The 20,454-nt window shown below is 36.6% G+C and overlaps 1 protein-coding gene across 4 annotated transcripts in view; it reads left to right on the top strand.

The window, feature by feature from the left end:
- The window catches only part of NF1 (neurofibromin 1), a 308,789-nt gene that overhangs the window by 158,114 nt on the left and 130,221 nt on the right, over nucleotides 1-20,454 (top strand). For 3 of the 4 annotated variants that reach the window (XM_053567657.1, XM_053567661.1, XM_053567658.1), the window contains exons 30-33: nucleotides 9,093-9,228; nucleotides 13,321-13,383; nucleotides 18,757-18,915; nucleotides 19,425-19,522. In XM_053567657.1, the coding sequence (XP_053423632.1) occupies nucleotides 9,093-9,228; nucleotides 13,321-13,383; nucleotides 18,757-18,915; nucleotides 19,425-19,522 (456 nt within the window). The remainder of the gene's footprint in view (nucleotides 1-9,092; nucleotides 9,229-13,320; nucleotides 13,384-18,756; nucleotides 18,916-19,424; nucleotides 19,523-20,454) is intronic. The other variant, XM_053567660.1, reaches the window with a different exon arrangement.

The following is a 20,454-nucleotide window of genomic DNA, read 5'->3' on the forward strand; positions in this document are numbered from 1 at the left end:
ATATCAAGCCATTGGTTGTAAGTTTTTAAAATATCATAGATCAAGTTCCAGTAGGAAAATGCCTGAACGGGGATTTTTTCGGGGCCAAATGTTCTATAATAATCTTTTAGACAATCACCGACTCTAGTCCATCTCAGAACATCAATAGTGCCTTCTTGGGGGAACCAAGGACAGATATCACCAATAAAAACAAAAAATTTATGGAGATCTTTTTTCTTTACCCGAATTCCTCGTGTCTTGAGGGACTCCTTGAGTCCCTGAATAAACAAGTCATGTTTACTTAACGTTTGTCCCATAAACTCGTTGCTTTCTCTTACCTTGACGGATCAGACTCGCAGGTGGGCAGTTCTGCGGCGATCTCAGTGCGGATCTTCACTCACGTCCTTCTTGTGGCGCGGCGATCACAGTGCGGATTTTCACTCACAACCTTGGTGTTGCGGCAATCCAATGATAAGGGTACCCTTACTGGCAGCAACGTTCGATGACACCCCCGTACCCTTGCCCCACGTCGGGCGCCAATTGCCCCGGCCCGCGGGGAATTCAACGGGGACCTGGGAAACAAAGGGGTCCGTCGAATGAGGGGACAAGAGACACGAAAGAATGAGAGCAAGTCAAGAGTCTGATCAAGCTCCAAAGAGTTTATTTTTCAGCTGGACTTATAAGCATTCAAACAAGGAAGTAACTAAGGGCTATTCCTAACAGGGCGGGGAGGGGGCTAGTTTCTGGAAAATTACTAGGAGAAGGACCCTAAGGCAGGGGGTGCATTTTTGAAGAGATACGCAAGGGGAAAGTACCATTGCTGTTTACGGTTGAATTCCTGAGAACAGTTTGCCTGTAAAATCAAGATAGCAAGGGGTATTCTTGTGAGATGTTTTGGCTCCCGGCAGTTAAGTTTAAATCTAAAATTTCTTTGCTTAGCTTCTTTTTGGAGGATCTATCCAGCACTGCTAAAGGGGTGTTAAAATCTCCAACTACTATGGAACTGGAGGAAACCAAGTTGCTCATGTCTGTTAGAGTTTCTCTTATAAATTGAGGTGCATTCTGGTTGGGTGTATAAATATTAATAATTTAAATCTCATCATATTGAGTATTAACCTTTAACAAATATGAAGTGTCCGTCCTTATCCTTCCTTATTTTGGTTGGTTTAAAGCCTATTGCGTCTGTGAATAGGATTGCAACGCCTGCTTTTTTCTGCTTTCCATTTGCCTGGAGTATACATGACCATCCCTTCACCTTGAGTCTATATTTGTCTTTTAATGTAAGATGAGATTCTTGTATGCAGCAGATACCTGGCTTGAGTTTTTGTATCCAGTCCGCCAACCTATGCCTCTTTAGAGGACAATTTAAACCATTCACATTAATTGAGAATATTGATAAGCCTTTCGAGAGTCTGGTGGACATTTTTAATCCTTTTTTAACTGTGGAAGTTGGAATTTGATCAAAATTTTCTGGGTGGGTTTTTGACGGTTACGCTGGTCTTTATGAAGGATAAGTCTGAGAATATCATGGAGAGCTGGTTTAGTTATGGCAAATTTCTTCAACATGTGAATGTCATTAAAGTAATTTCTCCATCATAAATGAAACTCATTTTAGCTGGATACAGGATCCTGGGTTGAAAGTTACTTTGTTTTAGGAGATTAAAAGTCAATAACCATCCTCTTCTAGCTTGAAAGGTTTCAGCAGAGAGATCTGCAATTATTCCAATATTCTTCCCCTTGTAGGTAATGGTTTTCTTTTGTCTGGCAGCTTTCAGAATTTTCTCCTTCATATTAACTTTAGTGAAATTGATTATGATGTGTCTGGGGGATGTCTTATTTGTGTTGAGTCATGCTGGAGTTCTGAAACTGTCTGCTATCTGAATTTCAGAATCTCTTGATATGTCTGGAAAGTTCTCCTTCATAATCTCATGGAGAAGAGACTCTGTGCCTTGTGAAGCCACTTCGTCGCTTTCGGGGATCCCTATAAGACAAATATTGGTTTTCTTCGAATTATCCCAGAGCTCTCTGAGAGAGTGATCTGTTTTTGCCCTCCATTTCTCTTCCTTTTTGAGAGTTTAGGAGTGTTGGAAAGCTTTGTCTCAATGTCAAAAATCCTTTCTTCTGCTCCATTCTGTTACTGAGGGATTCTACTGTATTTTTCAGATCTCTGAGGGATGCAACTTCTTGTCTCAATGTGTCAAAATCTTTGGTCATTTGGTCTTTGAATTTGTTGAATTCTTGAGATATCTTTTGGGTTACTGCTTGGAATTCTAATTTGATCTTATTTGCCATCCAGATTCTGAATTTGATTTCTGACATCTCAGGTATTTGTTTGTGCATGTGATCTTGTGCTGTGTCTGCCCCATTGATCCTTGGGGGAGTTGATCTACTCTGATTATTCATATTGCCAGAGTTTTTCTGTTGATTTCACCTCATGATTGTTTTTCATCATTGCCTCAGGCCGTCCTCAGAGTTGGGGGGGTGTCTCTCCAAGATTAGACCCCAGCGGGATCACTCTATTGTTGCTGGATCTTTGTAGGCAGTGACCCTGTGTAGTTCCTCTAGGGATGCCCCAGCCAGGGAGTTCTGGTTGTGGAAGCAGCTCCAGAGTGTGACACAACTGGATCCAGCAACAGGGTGCGAGGTGGTGCGCACAGTTCTGGGAGTCCCTGGTGCCCTGTGACTGTGGCACAGAGGGCCGAAGGTTCCCGTAGTCTCTGGCCTGGAGAAGGGCTCCGCGAAGAGGCAGGGAGGGCTCCAGAGGGCACGTGGCTACCAGAGTCCCTGGCCAGATGAGCTGGCCAGTGTGGAGGCAGGGACGGTACAGGAGCGAGGACACGGGTTTGCACAGCTTCTGCAGTTCCTGGTCAGGGCATGCGGAGGCCCGGCGGGCATGGGTCACGGGTCAGGGGTCACGGTGCAGTTCTTAACAAGTCCCGGTGGGCACCGATCGCAGTCACGGCACTGTTCTTACGGCCCTTTCTCCATATTCTTGTGCTATAGTTGGGTTATGGCCTTCATGTGCATGTTTCCTTTTTTATTGGTGATTTTCAAGTATACAATATTAACTATAGTCACCATGTTAGAGAGTAGACCTTCTCAGAACTAATTTATCCTGACTGTAACTTTGTAGTACTAATTTTGTATGTTGCTTTTATGTCTTGTAACTTTACTGAATCCATTATATTAAACACTTCACTTTCCAAAGTTTAAAGAATTACTGAGTAAGAGAATAGTCTAAAAGAAATCTAAGTGCTATGGTGCAGACAAATGAATAAGATGGCAAACTTAATATATTCATATTGCTTAAAATCAAGCTGAGGCCTGCTCTAACATGTAAAGAGCTTAAAAGTACTCCCATATTCATGACAGGAAAAAGCTGAAAAACTGATAAGTGACTCTTCTTAGATACACCAGAGAGTTGAAGTTACTGGGCAAACTATCCCTTCAAAAACTGGAGAGATAGGTCAGTACAGAAAATCACAGCCTATCAGAAGCAGCAGCTACAATAGCCAGTAACTGGTAGTAGGAGTGCTTAGATATTAGCAGGTGCCTAACAGTTATTGATGAATTGCTGAAAGCCAAGTGTGGACTGGTTATGGTGTTAAAACTCGAAGGGCCCTAGTCTTAGGAGGACGCCCACACCTTTGTGAGTTTTAGCTCCAGATTCCTCACAAGGTTCTCATGGTGAAGATAGAAGAAAAATCTCCTTGTGTTTTGGGAAGAGGAAGAGTAACCATTTTAAAATATGTTTGTAGTGTCCTATTATCCCGCACAAAGGCCTGTCGTAAAGAGAAATTACTAGAGCCTGGTCTGACGTGGAGAATGAGTATTAGCCAATTTAGCAACGTTTAGTCTTTCTGTCTCATTGGGGTGGGGTGGGGGGAAAGTCTGTGAAACTCTTCTGAAAATCACAGCTTGGGGCTCAGTAAAACAAGGGAAGTATAATTGGATTAGAGAATACTTCTCTTTCCCAATAATCTAGTCAGCGGGGCTCCAATATGCAGGATGGCGACAAAGTTGTCTATTTTAAATTGCGCATGAACTTTATGGCCACCCTGTATTACAACTGAGAGAACTGCAACACAGAGTCTCCACTTAAGACACGATTTCTAGGGAAACCCACAGACAACGAAGAAGACAAAAACAAGGACATGAGCAGAAATGAACACCTGTCACAAACATTAAACACAGTCCTACGCAGATTAACATAGTGTCTTGGACTATAGGCCTGTTCATCTCCATTCCTGTCACCCAATAAAACTTGTCTGCTTTCAACAAAAAATTACAGTTCCTGCTGACAGGCAAAAAAAAGAAAGTAAGTCTGCAGAGACAAAGCGAGCACCAAAACTAGGCTCAGATAAGGCAGACATTTTGGAATTATCACACTGGGATTTAAAATAACTGAAATACTCTAAGGGCTCTAATCAAAAAGTGAACAGTACGTAAGAATAGATGGGTGAATAATATAAGCAGAGACATGGAAACTCTTAAGAAATAATCAAAAGAAAGTGCTAGAAATCAAAGACACTAACGGAAAGGAAGAATGCCTTTGATGGCTCTGCACCCATACTCAGTGTTTAGGGCACTGGCCATATACACAGGGGCTGGCAAGTTTGAACCTGGCCCCAGCCTGCTAAACAACGACAACTGTAACAAAAATTAGCCAGGCTTGGGAGGCTGAGGCAAGAGAATCACTTAAGCCCAAGAGTTTGAGGTTGCTGTGAGCTGTGATGCCGTGAAACTCTACTGAAGGTGGCCTACTGAGACTCTGTCTCAAAAAAACATGATGGGCTCATCAGTAGTTCTAGATATAGGTGAAGAAAGGTTCAGTGAACTTGGAAGATACATCAGTAGCAACTTCTCAAACAGAAATGCAAAGACAAAAAGAAAAACTAAATGAAGATATACGTGTACATATCAAAGTTTGTGAGATGTAGTGAAAGGAGTTGCTTAAAGGAAAATAGTATATATTAGAAAAGACAGAAGATCTAAAATTAATAATCTAATCTCACTGTAGAAAACTACAGAAAAAGAAGAGCAATACCTAAAGCAAGCAGAAGGAAATAAATGAAAAGATCAAAAATCAGTGAAATTGAAAACAGGAAAAAATAATGAAACCAAAAGCTGGTTGTTTGAAAATCAAACTGAGGCAAAGTTTTATATACATGCACACTTAAATAGTTGAACATAGAGGTTCACTATAAATCAGAATTACTAGAATAGCCAGCAGGCTACGATTAGCATGTGGGAGGTGAGAAAGCACTGTGGCTCGAAGAGAAACCTGAAACAGAATGCAGCGTCTCTGCTGCTATGCTGACTAGAAAAAAAGTTTCCACAAAGTAGGTAAGAACTGTCAAGGTTTCTAGGAATCTCTGAGCCTTGTTAAAGAAATTGTTAGGCTGGGGTGAGTGAGATGGCTCACGCCTGTGATCCTAGTACTCCTGGAGGCCACCATTGTTGGATTGCCTGAGCTCATAGGTTTGAAACCAGCCTGAGCCAGAGCGAGAGCTCGTCTCTAAAAATACCCAGTTGTGATGGTTGCCTGTAGTCCCAGCTACTTGGAAGGCTGAGGCAAGAAAATTGATTGAGCCCAGGAGTTTGAGGTTGCTGTGAGCTATGACGCTACGGCACTCTACCAAGGGCAACAAAGTGAGACTGTCTAAAAAAAAAAGAAAAGAAAGAAATTGTTAATCTTTTCAGACACACCCCAAAACTTTTAGACCCTCTGGTGTCTAAGACTTGAATTACCATTGTAGCTTCTCCCTACATATGATCTTCAAACCAGTTTCTTTTGAGTTATGCATAGATTTCAAGTTCATTTTCCTCCCCTTGTTTGCCATAAGCCATATGAACTAATCATGTTTATTTCTGTGTTGCTATGTCGTCTTTTATATCTGTAAAGGAAAAATAAACTGTTTTCTCTCTACTCATACTACACACGGTTTCTAGTAGTGTAGGGATTGTTTCCCCATACTCCCAAGTAATTCTTCTGTGGACAGTAACCTGGTGTTCTGTGACTCAGTTGGATTCTGGGACTCCACCTTCCTGGGAATAGCATCAGATCCCATAAGTTAATTGCTCATTCCTGTAAGATTGCCCCCTCTTCAGATGCCAGCCACAACCCCAGGTTATAACCTGTTCTTCTCACCAACTAACTGTAAATCAGGGTGCCTATGACCCCTACCTTGGGTTAGAATAATTTGTTACAACGGCTCCCAGAATTCAGGAACATATTTTACTTGTGCTTACCCACTTACTGTACAGGATATTAGAAGGATACAGATGAACAGCCAGATGGGAAGATGCATAGGGCAAAGCATCAAAGGGTACTTGGCGTTTCTGTGCCCACCCTAGGTGCCTTACCCTCTAGGCACCTCCACATGTTCAGCACCTGGAAGCTTTTAGAGCTCTGTACTTTGGGGTTTTTATAGAGGCCTTATGACATAGGCACAGTTGGTTAAATTATTGCACATTAGTGATAAGCTTAACCTTCAATCCTTCCTCCCCAGAAGTTGGGGGTGGAGCTGAAAGTCCCAATCCTCTGATAATAATGCCCTGGACTTTGTGGTGGCCAGCCCCCATTCTGAAGCACTTCAGGGGCTTCCAACCACCAGTCATCTAAGTATCATACAAAAGACATTCTTCTCCTGAGGTTTTATGAGCTGTGTGCCAGGAACGGGGGCAGAGACCAAATACATGTTTATCACAAATATGTAATAAATGAACTTGAACTATTTATTCATTATTTAATGTGGAATACCAGATATGTATGCCTTTCCCCTCTTTAAGGAGGTCAGAAGGCAATTACTGTTGACTCCTCAGCACCTGGCACTAGGATAGCAAGTATTAGATGTGTGATACGCGTTTACTGAATTGAATTGAGTATCTGCCTCCCTACTTTCTCTTTCTGAAATATTCTTATTTGTTTCTGCCTATGCAAATTCTTTGCCTCCTTTAGAACTTGCTTGGTCCATGAAATCTTTCCTACCTTGTAGTCTGTATTAATTTTCCATGTCTTACCATATGCATACGCTGTACCACACAGTGAGCTGCAAGGAATCTGACATGATGGCAGCAATATCCAGACCATTTGTGTACTAGGTAGATTTATATGGAAAGAGAAAATTACTAGTTAAGATAGTGAAAACAAGTGTTTATTTATTTAGTATTTGCTTTGGCAAGGTGCTGTGCTAGTCTTTGAAAGGGACAAAGATGAATATTTCCTTCAAGGGATTTACAGTTTAGTAGGGAGATTAGACACAAAACAGGTAGTATAGAGGTGTGTTTCATAAGACCTATGTTTTGAGAGTTCAGATTAAGCCAATTAAAGAATAAAGGTTTGTGGATTTGATAATAACTATTTTGTAACATTTAAACCCTATAGAAAATAAGCCCTATAAAATAGGCATTATTCCTGTCCTATTGATGAGAAAAACCGAGGTGCAGAGAATTTTAAGTATTGTAACCAAGCTCATGATGGTCAACTGGTAGAGCTGAAATTTAAACCTAATTAAGACTGCGATCAGAATCTCTTCCTTTAGTTACAGCATGAAGACTTTAGAAGTCGTACTAATGAGAAGTAGCAACACTAAGTGGATATGGGAAATCATGAAGTAGAGCAGGAAAAAGTGACATCAGAGACAGCCAGAATGATGTGATTGAGACATCATGGGAACACAAGATAAGACATAGAGTAGGCTAGTCCTATAGTAGTGGATTATCAGGATTTATTAACATTAGTGTCACTGAAGTCGATGTACAGTCCCCCACTGCCAAATTTGGCTTAAAAAAGACCATACAAGTCAGAGGAAAAATCAATTAATTGTAGGCATACTGAGTTTTTGGTGCCAGTAGGAGGGATATCTAGTATTTAGCAATGTTGGGCTGGATATGAAGGCAGTTCAAAAGGGGAGAAACCTGAATGGCCACAGAATGTATAATAGCATGTCTAACTTTACTAGGAATCATGGAAATAGAAGTTAAAAACTTGAGATGCTCTTCCTTGTCTACTAGATTGGTACACTAAATTTATGAGAATGCAAGAGAATAAGAATTCTTACACACTACTGGTTGTAGAGCCATTTGCTAATGTGTAAGTTAAATATACATATATGCTCAATGGCTCAGAAATTTCATTTTTAGGTATTTACCTTAGGGAAACTCTTGTATAGACTCAAGAACGTTTATTGCAGTGGTATCTATAAAAGTGAAAAATGTATAATGTTTATTTAGGTGAACAGATAAATCATGGTATACAGTATAATGGACTATTACACAGTAAAGTGGATGAACTGAATCTTCATAGATCAGCAGGCTAAATCTCAGAAACATAATGCAGAGAGAAAGATGAAAGTTGCATTTTGTTACTGTTGATGAAAAAATTTAAAACCCACATTGCATGTGTGTTAATTTTTTTATATGGGCATACATGTATAAAGAACCGTGAATTGGAAGAATACCTGCTGTTCTTGTTATCTATCCCTTCCCCAACTTTTTGCTTAGGTATTTTATTTTATTATTTTTATTTATTTATTATTTTTGAGACAGAGTTCACTTTGTTGCCCTCAGTAGAGTGCTATGGTGTCATAGCTCAAAGCGACCTCAAACTCTTGTGCTCAAGTGATCCTCTGGCCTCAGCCTCCCAAGTAGGTGGGACTGCAGGTGCCTGCCACAACACCTGGCTATTTTTAGAGATTGGGTCTCGCTCTTGCTCAGATTGGTCTCGAACTTGTGAGCTTAAGCTTTCCTCCCAGAGTTCTGGGATTACAGACGTGAGCCACTGTGCCCAGCCCTGCTCAGGTAGTTTAAAGCAAATCCCAGAGGTCATGTTTCTGACAGAAATAAAAAAAAAAAAAAAAGCACAAAGCCCAATACTTTCATATCCAGTAAAATTAAAAATAATCCCTAATAATATCTAAGACTAATTTTGTTACTTTTTTTTGTTTGTCTCAAAATTGTCTTTTAAATAGTTTTTTTGGTTCAAATCAGTATCCCAGCAAAGTTCACACATTGCATTTGGCTGAATATCTCTAAAAAAGTCTCCTTTAAGAAACAATTTTTATTTGTTTTAAACAGAAGTGTTATGATTTTACCTTTTCTTTTTTGAATAGATTAGAACCGTCAGAGAGTCTTGAGGAAAACCAGCGGAACCTTCTTCAGATGACTGAAAAGTTCTTCCATGCTATCATCAGTTCCTCCTTAGAATTCCCCCCTCAGCTTCGAAGTGTGTGCCATTGTTTATACCAGGTATGCTCAAAGTTAGAGATTACCATTATTAATCCAAACCTAAGTTAAGAATGCTCATTTACCAAAGGGGGATTTAGCTGCTGATAGTGGATGGTTGACTGTAATACTAAGTCAATTTGGATGAATAAGTAAGAATTGTTGTTGGAAAGGACCTTAAAAAAACTTAAATATTGCTTATGGGATAGTTCGAAGTAAAAGAATACTTTAACATATTAAGATTGCCTTGCACTGGGAACAAGTTTAAAATGCGCTAAATCTATTGGGTATGATGGATGTGGCTGAAATGAGATATTTTATGGAATCATAATAATTACTTTGGTTATCTTTTGCCTGAATTACAGGGTCTTTTATACATGAGGCAGTATACTACTTGCTTTTTGCTTGATTTGTAATTTTGATTTCTTCATTCAGATAAAGTTGGCTTGTGTCAGGTGTATTATATGTAGAGTGTTTCTTACAAGATTATATTGCATCATTATTCAGACCAAATTATTAGACTTTCTAACACTAGCATCCCAAGTAATGCTTCTGAATTCGTATGTCCACAGTCTGAGGTCTTTGTTCTTTTATGGCTTCTGCTGTGTTTTTAAATTGCATATGCAGTTTTAGGAATGATTTGTTTCAAGGGAGTTCCTGCAAATTCACAATTGTGGAAAAAACATTAATGGGTCTGGAATTTGGAATGGGGTTGGGTATAGTAAAAAACTTACACTTTTCCCAAAACCTGTTCCTTTGTCTCTCTCTCTTTGCAGAGTCATCCCTAGCCATTTGGTTTTTTAGCACACAGCTTCAGTTGCTTAGAGACATTAACAGCATCAGTGAAATCACTATTTTAAAAACTGAGACTGCTCTGTATGAATTTTTTCCCATTCCTATTTTTAAAGATGTATCTGCTTTATCAAAAAAAAAAAAAAAGAAAACATTTTACAATATACATAGATGATAAACAACAGGAATTCTCTCTTGATTGTTTATGATGTTTCTACCTTTTCAAAAAATTTCAAAGAAGCTTAGGAAAGCCCTACATACTTTCTTCCAGCTATATAAATCTGAGTCTGGAGGGTCATTTAGTTAGAATATGAAATTTAACTAAGTAGTATAGAAGTAGTAAGTAGTAACTAAGTAGAAATTTACTAAATAGTATCTTGTCTTAAATTTGGGCCTTATGTATTTGGTTTTCTTTTTAAAAGTAATTCAGTAATTTTTCTGTTTACAAAACCAGGCAGGCAGGAAATGGCATATATTAAAAATAGTCTAAGTCAACTTCTTGGTTAGCTTAGTAGCAACTGGTTTCAGAGAGCAAATAGGTTTCTAAAATAACAGTGGTTTTGACATTAGCAAGTTTAAAGTCAATAGGGGATCAGGAGTGGTGGCTTGGTTCATGCTTGTGATCCTAGCACTTTGGGAAGCCAAGACAGGAGAATCCCTTGAGGCCAGGACTTCAAGACCACTTTGGGCAACATAGTGAGACCCTTATTGCTACCAAAAAAAAAATTGTTTGAATTAGCCTAGTGTGGTGGTGCACACCTGTAGATATAGCTACTCAAGAGGCTGAGGTAGGGGGACACCTTGAGCCCAGGAATTTGAGGTTACAAGGAAAATGATCAAACCACTACATTCCATCCTGGGCAACAGAATGAGACCTTGTCTCTTTAAAAAAGAGGACTGATTACCTGATTACGTTGTCTAGTGGATGTTAGCAGAAATTCTTGACATGGTGGTCATACTAAAAAAAAATAAAATCTTTTTTTTTTTTTTTTTAATCATACACAAACTTGGAGACCAATTTGAGATCATGATTTTAATAATATAAAAGGAACGGGGCTTGGCACTTAGTAAATTCTTAGGAAATATTTAATGAAGGAATACGATTTCCTATCTTTTCATCCCAAGTAAGGTTCTTGCCAGCTTTCATAGGTAGGGAGAAAAATAGTGAAATTAGAAAATAAATAATTGATAACTTATTAAATACTATTTGCTGTGCTTTTTTGAGTACTTCATAACATCCTATGTTATTATCTTCACAACATCAATGAAATTATTCTCTTTCAAACGTTATTTAAATGTTCTAACACATTATTTTTGAAGTATTGGGTAAACTCAACATTGTTGGGAAGTAAAGTACTATGGGGCAAAGGTATGCCGGCTATTTGTAAACAGGATTTTGTTTTTTAGTAAGTGACTAATGGAATTTTACATTCACTAATTAGAAAGAAAGATAGAAAAAAAGGTTTGCTGTCTAATCTTTGTTGAAATTCCTTCCAAACCCAGTTTTTCCTTTTGGTTTGCTCTTTTGTTTTTATTCATCTTCCCTCTTCTGACTTTTTCTTGCCCTTTGACTTTGGCAGTAACATAATGGTACTTTGGAATTTTATGTTCTGCGGGGAGAGATAGTAGTCAGTTTTTTGGGTTTTTTCCTCTAGTAAACATTGCTTCTTTGAGGCTTACTGGGTAAATTTTGAAAGCTAAGTGAGTATATTGCTAGCTAATAAACTTCCCTGAGTTTTAGCCCTTTTCACTTGAGTTCATATTTTGGCCTTTACTTTTTTCATGCTTTAAAAAGCTCTATTACTTTATGTGCCTTCCTTATTTAGTTACCAGGTTAAGTGGAATACCCAACTGGGAACACGTGTTAGGTTTATAAGTAAGTCATTTTCTCATATATTTGTTTCCATTTTTCCTCATGATATTTTTGGTATGAAGAGAAAATAATTCCCAAAGAGAATATTCTCTTATGTTATGGTGAGAGAATTCTGAAACAGTTACAGTTCTCAATTGAATGTCGTTTTTTCCCAGTAAATCTTTTTCCAAACTGAAGTAGTTTACATAAATTTTTAAGGCTATAATGATAGTTGCATACTATAATTGAAAAAAAAATTATAAAACTGCATTTTTATGATAATATGGTTACTAGTACTTTTGTATATAGTCTGAAGTTTGAACCAAAGCTCCATGAGATAAGAGACGGTATTGTCGTCTTTTCTGCTGTCTCCAGTGCCTACAATCATTTCTGGCTCGTAGGTGCACGATAACTACTTGGATAGATGGATTAATAGACGGATATCGAACTAACTTTAAGCTCAAATTATGAGTTATGGTGTTGGATGCCTGGAATTTCTAAAACAAGATACCATGTGTCGGTGGATTAAAGAATTCTAATTTGGTTTTAAAAATATTTTTTAATTGATGGTTCTGCCTAGTCTAATTCAATTAGAGGTGTTTTAATTTTGAAAGAATTTTTTTGGTCTAAAAGGAATTCTGAAAGATGAAACCAAAATGTCTCTACTGGCTTTTTTTTTTTTTTTTAAAGAGACATTCTGATAAATGGTCAACCGTAATATCTAAAAAGTTTTAAGCAGGCTTACAGTTTTATTCTATAATTTTCTCTATTATTAATTAATGCTTTTTTCTAGTTGAGCTGATAACATATTTCTCCCAAATGTTGCAGAGCTTTTAACCACTGCTGATTAAAACCATTTCAGGAAATAGACTGCAAACATTGAAAAAATGTGTGAAATTTTAAGAGCAATCTTCTTTAGGGAGAGATATTTTAAATTTGGAATCTCTAAAGTGAATTCTTCCAGTATGTTTAGCTATTTAATTTTTATTTCATTAGTGAATAAAATCTTAATTAAATGCCAGTTATTAAAAAAGAACTCCAAGTCAATTGAAGGATACACAGAGAAATATTTTATATAGCAAGAAAAAATTATGTAGACACAAATGTTTTTAGTGTGTGGTCTACTTGTAATGTTTTATATAAAATTTATCAAAAGCTAGGGATTAAATAAAATGTAAATTTTAATATCCTCAAATTCACTCAGGGAGAGCTTTTCATGATTCATAGCCAGAAATAGTAGACATGATTGGGTCTCAACATTTCTTGCTGTTTTAGTGCTTGGCTTAAAACCGTGATAAAAATTAAAACCCAGAATTAAAATTCATCCCTCAAAATTCAGTTGATTTCTAATTTTTTTGTTGATTCCATTTGTGTTACATTTTATTGTATAAATTTATGTACAAGCCAACATTGTTTTTGTTGCTGTCTGTAGTCGGTGCTGTGACTTGTTTGTGCTCATCTCTGTTCTGTAGGCAACTTGCCACTCCCTACTGAATAAAGCTACAGTAAAAGAAAAAAAGGAAAACAAAAAATCAGTAAGTTTGGAGAACTTTTTATTAGCTGTTTCTTTCAAAGCAAAACAAAAATCTTTTGCTGTTTGTCAAGAACATCTTCACTTCAGCCTATTTGACCTTCACTGTAAAATCATTCTACTAATTCTGGCACAAAATAGCTTTCATTTCAATTAACCCTGGAATTAAGTTACATCGAAACATTCTCTGTGTTCCTTTGGTTTGATTTATTCCAAAGGCTCTTTGTGGGCATTTGTTGCATTGGATATCCTTGGTCTAATTTTATTATTGTTATTTTTAAAATGATAAGTGAATGCAAAAGAAACTTAATTTCAAGGCCTTAGGAACTGCTGACTCTCTTCCTTCTTGCTTCCTGTTTGCAGGTGATGTGAGTGGTTTCTTTGCCTAGCGGTGAAAGGTTTTTGGTAATTTTTAGAAGTAAATGGCAAGCAAGTGTCACTTTCTGAATTTTACCTAAAAGTTGCTAAATTTTATTTTTTATTCCTTATAATTTTATCTAGACAATGTCAGCTAGAATTCAGATGTTCGTGCTTAGATTATAAAAATCTAATGGTAAAAAAACCTTTACCTCACAGAAAATCTAAGATAAATTGTAAGACCTCAGTAAGTCTTTATTTGTAGAGAAAACCTCATTTTGCATACATGATATGCCCTAATTTATTTAAAAGCAAGTGATGGTAGTCATTAATTATTTTCTTCCAGTGAATGGAATTGTCCCCCAAATACAACACACACACATATGTATGTAACAAAATATAACACACGTACACTTACAAATTTATGTCATTATCTTTCTGTATGACTTATCCATATCAAGTTGAGTCCTATCTTTGTTTTCCTAATTACAAAATATTTGTTAAAAATATCCAAATGATTGTTAGCAAAAGAAAACTTTAAGGGGTCATGTAGATTGTTTCTTAAAAAGGTATAATTTAGAATTTAGTGTTCATCTATCTGGTTTCATCTTTCATTCCTTTCTAAGCTTTATGTATAATAAAGCTTTACATATAAATTGCCTCAGCTTTAAATGTAAATTTCTGTTGTGAATTCAGAACAAAATTAAAATTTAGAGAGATACATGCTTTTATTGTATCCATTCAAGATTTCATTTTTGAGTGAGTTAAGTAAATTTTTTCAGCTGTGAGCAAATGGATTGGATTGGATAACTTTTTTCTTAATAAAGACATTTCTTTCTAATGCTTCAGCCTTCTAATTCTCAGCATATGTGGGTTTAACACAATATACACCATCGCTGTTGAAATTAATTTACTTTTTCTAACACTCTTGTTTGGTGTTATACTAATACTATTGTGTAGTATATCACATAAATTAAAATTCAGACTTCGTGTTTCTCTAGAGCATGTTTTCTAGCCTTCCTAACATTGCTTTATTTATTAAGATTTTATTTAAATTTGTTCCTTGAATTTTTTTCTACTAGAGTTATTTTCAGATTTTTTAACTTTCTGGGTAACACTAAGTTTTGGAATGTATTTCTCAGCACAGGTGATGGGAGCTCCTCATGGAAACAAGGGGGATATATGGGTAATTTGAGGTACTTCAGAGCACATTCCAAAATGTAAAGATGGAATGGAATCGTCATTGTAAATTTAAACTGTTGTTTTATGGAGTCGTTTGCTTCACAGAATCTAATGATCTTTTCTTTTAAGAGCAGCTGACTTTCTTTTGAGGTATATGTATCATGGATTGGAATATATTAAATGTAGGAGTTTCTGGCTTCTTGGGTAGTTGTATTATAGATAATTCTGTTTATTATACTCAAACATACAACATATAATTAGATTTACTTTGCACGTTAACTGCTTGACTCGGAGAATTTTCAATAATTAATCATGTATGGTTAGCTAATGTGCAGCTTATAACTGCATTTACTTACATCATGTAGTTCAGCTTTTACCAAAGAAGTAAAGGGGACAGTTGGCTGATAACTACTCTCAACACATAGACTGGCCCAAGGTGACCTTTTATGCAGAATGTCTTTTGGATCCAAATTAGATTTTTTTTTTTTTTTGAGACAGAGTCTCTACTGTCACCCTCAGTAGAGTGCTGTAGGGTCAAGCTCGCAGCAACCTCAAACTTTTGGGCTTAAGCCATTCTCTTGCCCCAGCCTCACAAGTAGCTGGGACTACAAGGCACCCGCCAAAACGCCTGGCTATTTTTTATTTCTGTTGTTGTAGTTGTCATTGTTGTTTAGTAGGCCCAGACCAGGTTCAAACCTGCCAGCCCTGGTGTATGTGGCTGGTGTCCTAACCACTGAGCTACGGGCGCTGAGTCCCAAGTTAGATTTTTATGGATTTAAAAAACATACTCGAATATGTGTGTATTATGAAGTAAGATGACATCGATGTTAGTGGTGAATGAATAAAGCAGTGCTTTTAGGAATTGACTGAAATTCTTGCAACTTGTTATATAGCATTTTTATTGATACTTATTATGTTTTTATCATTTTTTTATTTGAAATTGTACATGTCAGATTTAATTATGTAATACAATAGGTTTGTAATAAACATCTTTTGATTTGAATAAGTAGTATTTTTTTTTTTTTTTAAATCTGGGCTATAATGTTGAACACAACTTTTCTTTTTTCTTTTTCTTTTTTTTATTGTTGGGGATTCATTGAGGGTACAATAAGCCAGGTTGACTGATTGCATTTGTTAGGTAAAGTCCCTCTTGCAATCGTGTCTTGCCCTCAAAAGGTGTGGCACACACCAGTGTTTTTATCATTTTTAATTCCAAAAAGTATTGATTCTGCCATCAGTGAGATACATATTTTGTGACACATGAAAAATTATATGTTCCTGAGATATAGTTACTTACTGTTTTGACATGAATTAGTTTTGAAAATGTGAACGATGGTGAAATTATAGTACTTACATAAATTTTACAATATTCTCTCTTTATGGGAAATAATTCACTTGGATTTTCATTAAATTCTTATGCTGAGTACTATTAGCAATCAGGTGTAAGTGTAACTCACACTTTAAAACCTTGCAGGTGTTGATAGCAATGGTAGTCTATGAACTCTCTGAAATTACATGAAGAATTTTGTCTGTGTGAATGCATACATTACTTTTCTGACTTTTTATCAGATATCAAAGAGGTTCTGAATCCCCAAATGGTTAAACACTGTGCTAGAATGTAGAAGCACTTGAATTTTCTTAATTCTGTATCTAAAACTAAAAATTCTAAGCCAGGCGTGGTGGGTTGTGCCTATTATCCTAGAACTTTAGGAGGCCAAAATGAGAGAATTGCTTGAGGACAGGAGTTTGAGACCAACCAGAGCAACATAGTGAGACCCACTCACTATAAAGAGTAGAAAAATGAGCAGGGTGTGGTTGTATGCACCTGTAGCCCCAACTACTTGGGTGGTTGAAGTGTGAGGATTGCTTGAGCCCAAGAGTTTGAGCTTTCTGTGAGCTATGATGATGGCACTGCACTCTGGCCCAGGCAACAGAACTAGACCCTGTTTAAAAAAATAAAAATAAAAATTCTATGTCTAATTCTAAATCTAATTCTCTATTTGTGTATTTTAGCTAAAAATAAATGGTATTTACATTTTAAGGCCATTCTAGTAAGGCATCTGTATATGGCCACCTTCACCAGTTCCCCTTGTTTAAGTATTAGATTATTCTTCATGCAGTAAGTATCTAAAATACTGCAGCACAAAGAAAGCTTACTGAGCTATGGGTAGTGCAAATGAAGGTGAGACTATATTAATTATAACTCATCTCTTTTATCACCTCATTCTCTAAAATCGTTTTCACTAATTTTCTATCAGAAATTATACAAAATCATTTTGAGATTACATGGACCATATGAAGCACTAAATGGAATTGGATGAAGTGAAATAACCCATATTCTTTCCAGAGTTACTTTAGATAGTGTGAGCCATGTAAATTTATGACAAGAAGTACTATTGAGGCATTGTAAAGAAAAGGAGTTATTTGAGATTCTGCACATAAATCCCATTTTCTCATTTTTTTCCCCAATGTCCTTTGAAATGCAAGTTTATCCCTTGACTCCTGGAATATTGAGTACTCGAGTGCTATGGCTTTGCTATTGTTGTTTCTGCTCTTTAAACAAAAGTTAGCCCCACGAAGCAAGAGTAGTTATAGAGATTAAAATGTTATGTAGGTATTCTTTTAAAATAAATGTGTATGTGTAGCATATATTAAAAAATGTAATATTTTTATTTAATAACATGACTTAAAACAGAGGGCAGTGGAAAGAGGTGAGCTAAGCCGGTTTCCTAACACTTTTCTCAGTTTAACGTACCTGTTTATCTTCAATGTAAAATGTTTTATAAAGAAAAAATAACTATTTTGGGCGGCGCCTGTGGCTCAGTCGGTAAGGTGCCGGCCCCATATACCGAGGGTGGCGGGTTCAAACCCAGCCCCGGCCAAACTGCAACCAAAAAATAGCCGGGCGTTGTGGCGGGTGCCTGTAGTCCCAGCTACTCGGGAGGCTGAGGCAAGAGAATCGCTTAAGCCCAGGAGCTGGAGGTTGCTATGAGCTGTGTGAGGCCACGCCACTCCACCGAGGGCCATAAAGTGAGACTCTGTCTCTACCAAAAAAAAAAAAAAAGAAAAGAAAAAATAACTATTTTAAATTTTGGGTTCACATTGCTTTCCATGCTGGGCAACTATTTCTTGAAGCCTTAAATCTTTTATTTGACAGAATTATAAATTGAGGTACACAGGGGTTCTCTCTTCTGGTGGGATCCTTTTTTCTTTTAGGTGCCCAAGATTCCTGTTCTTCCGTGGTTTAAATAATAGGTAGGTCCTTATATTATAAACCATGCTGGTAAAAAGGAACTAGCAGTAACATGACTTTTAAGTAAGTTTTTTTTTCTCTCGATAGGAATCTAAGAAAAAGTTTTGTACATGGTAAGCATTTTTCTCAAGAAATTGATTTGGACTTGGTATACAATAAAATGTAAATATTTACTATTAGGGATAGGATGTTTTGAGGGTATGCTGTAAGAGCTGACCACACTGTGGTATTTGTTTATATTAGCAAAATATAATCATAATTGTATGAAAATTTGGTCTTTATTCATTAAACTTGCACTATAAACAGTGATGATAAAATGAAGATCTGTTTTCAGGTTTCTTCTCTCCACCTCATCCATGAGACTTTTCTTTCCTCTGAAATACCTTAATTATGCTTTAATATGATGAAAGACTGGAATTGAGGGAAAACTTTGTTCTCTGATATTTTGGAAAAAGGGGAAAATTAGAAATTTACCATTCATGAGTCTTGATTCCCAGTGTTTTTGTGAAATTTGGCCTTCAAACTCTTTGTTCCCCTTTATTTTAATTCAGACCTTGTACTCAATTCTGAACTCCTTGTTTTTAGGTGGTTAGCCAGCGTTTCCCTCAGAACAGCATCGGCGCAGTAGGAAGTGCTATGTTCCTCAGATTTATCAATCCTGCCATTGTCTCACCATATGAAGCAGGGATTTTAGATAAAAAGCCACCACCTCGAATTGAAAGGGGCTTGAAGTTAATGTCAAAGGTAATTGTTTTGTTAGTCTAGCTATCTTACATACATTGCCCTTACAGGTAAATTTTGAGTTTTTCATACAATTCTTGATTTTACCTTTGAAATAACATTATGGTTTTCAATTATGTGCTTTTGTTTTATTTCATTGATATAAAGGAATTCATTAGTACCCATGGGCCTTATTATCATGAGAAAATATTTTAGCACATGTCTTGTATTCTGAAGATAGTTTTCTGTATAATCATTCTGGAAATTCTGAAACTGAGACCAAAATGTAGACTATAGGATTTTTTTGTTTATTTAAAAGGACATTTAAAATTGTTAGTATGCATTTTATATATGTACATCTACATAGTAATTTTGGGGAGGAATAGAAACAATACCTAGAGTAATTTATAGAATGAAGAATGATTGATTTTAACTACTAGTAGAAATTATGTCAATGAGAAGATTCACACTCTGATATATAGACTTCATACACAAAATAATCTGGTTATTTAAAACTCTATTCTGTTGTTTAGATACTTCAGAGTATTGCCAATCATGTTCTCTTTACAAAAGAAGAACATATGCGGCCTTTTAATGATTTTGTGAAAAGCAACTTCGATGCAGCACGAAGGTAAGTGGCCTGCTACTTAGTCAGTTGCTCTGTTTGAATCAGATATTTTCAGTTTCACCTAAGTCCATGTACCTGGTCTACATGAAGTTTCTCTGTAGATTTTTTTCTCTTTGCTTTCCAGGTCAAGACATGGTTTGTCTTGTTTAATTTTACTATAAAAGACAGTCATGAAATAAATCCATATTCTTTAAACTTTGGTTGTCAAAACCAAGGGGAATTTTTTTTTTTTTTTTGGTCAATTGAGATAGCGTCTCACTTTGTCACCCTTGGTAGAGTGCTATGGTATCACATCTCACAGCAACCTCAAACTCTTGGTCGTAAGTGATTCTCTTACCTCAGCCTCCCTAGCAGCTGGGACTACAGGTGTCCACCACAGTGCCCACTATTTTTCTTGTTGTTGTTTTTGTTTGTTTGTTTTAGTAGGCCCAGGCCGTTCGAACCTACCTGCCCCGATGCATATGGCCGGCGCCCTCACCACTGAGCTACGGGTGGCCAGTCCCAAGGGGGATTTTTGTATCTAGCAAAAGAGAGGATTTGTGGTTGCTACAATATGGGGACAAGGAGAAAAGAGGATTTCTTTTATTAAAAACTAAAACCAAACTGGTATAGACAGTTCATACTACATATAATCAGAATTCTTTTGGTATAAGAATATTTTTGATAATATAATTAGTTTGTTTATTTGAACTAAAAAGTTATTCTTTAAACCAAGTAATGTGAGCACATAATATTTTATTCATGAGTAATTAACAAAGGTTGAGGCTTTATGATTTTAGAAAACTTTCCTGCCAAATTTCCGAAACTAGTTGCTTCACTTTATTTCCCTGAGTTGTTTTATAAACTAGTAGTAAACTATGTTTGCCTGAGTTGTTTTTAGAAAAGCAAATGCGATAATCCATGTGAAAGTGCTTTATAAGTGTTAAAAATGTAAA

The sequence above is a fragment of the Nycticebus coucang genome, chromosome 18 (genome assembly GCF_027406575.1).
Source record: "Nycticebus coucang isolate mNycCou1 chromosome 18, mNycCou1.pri, whole genome shotgun sequence".
In the NCBI taxonomy this organism is placed as follows: Eukaryota; Metazoa; Chordata; class Mammalia; order Primates; family Lorisidae; genus Nycticebus; species Nycticebus coucang.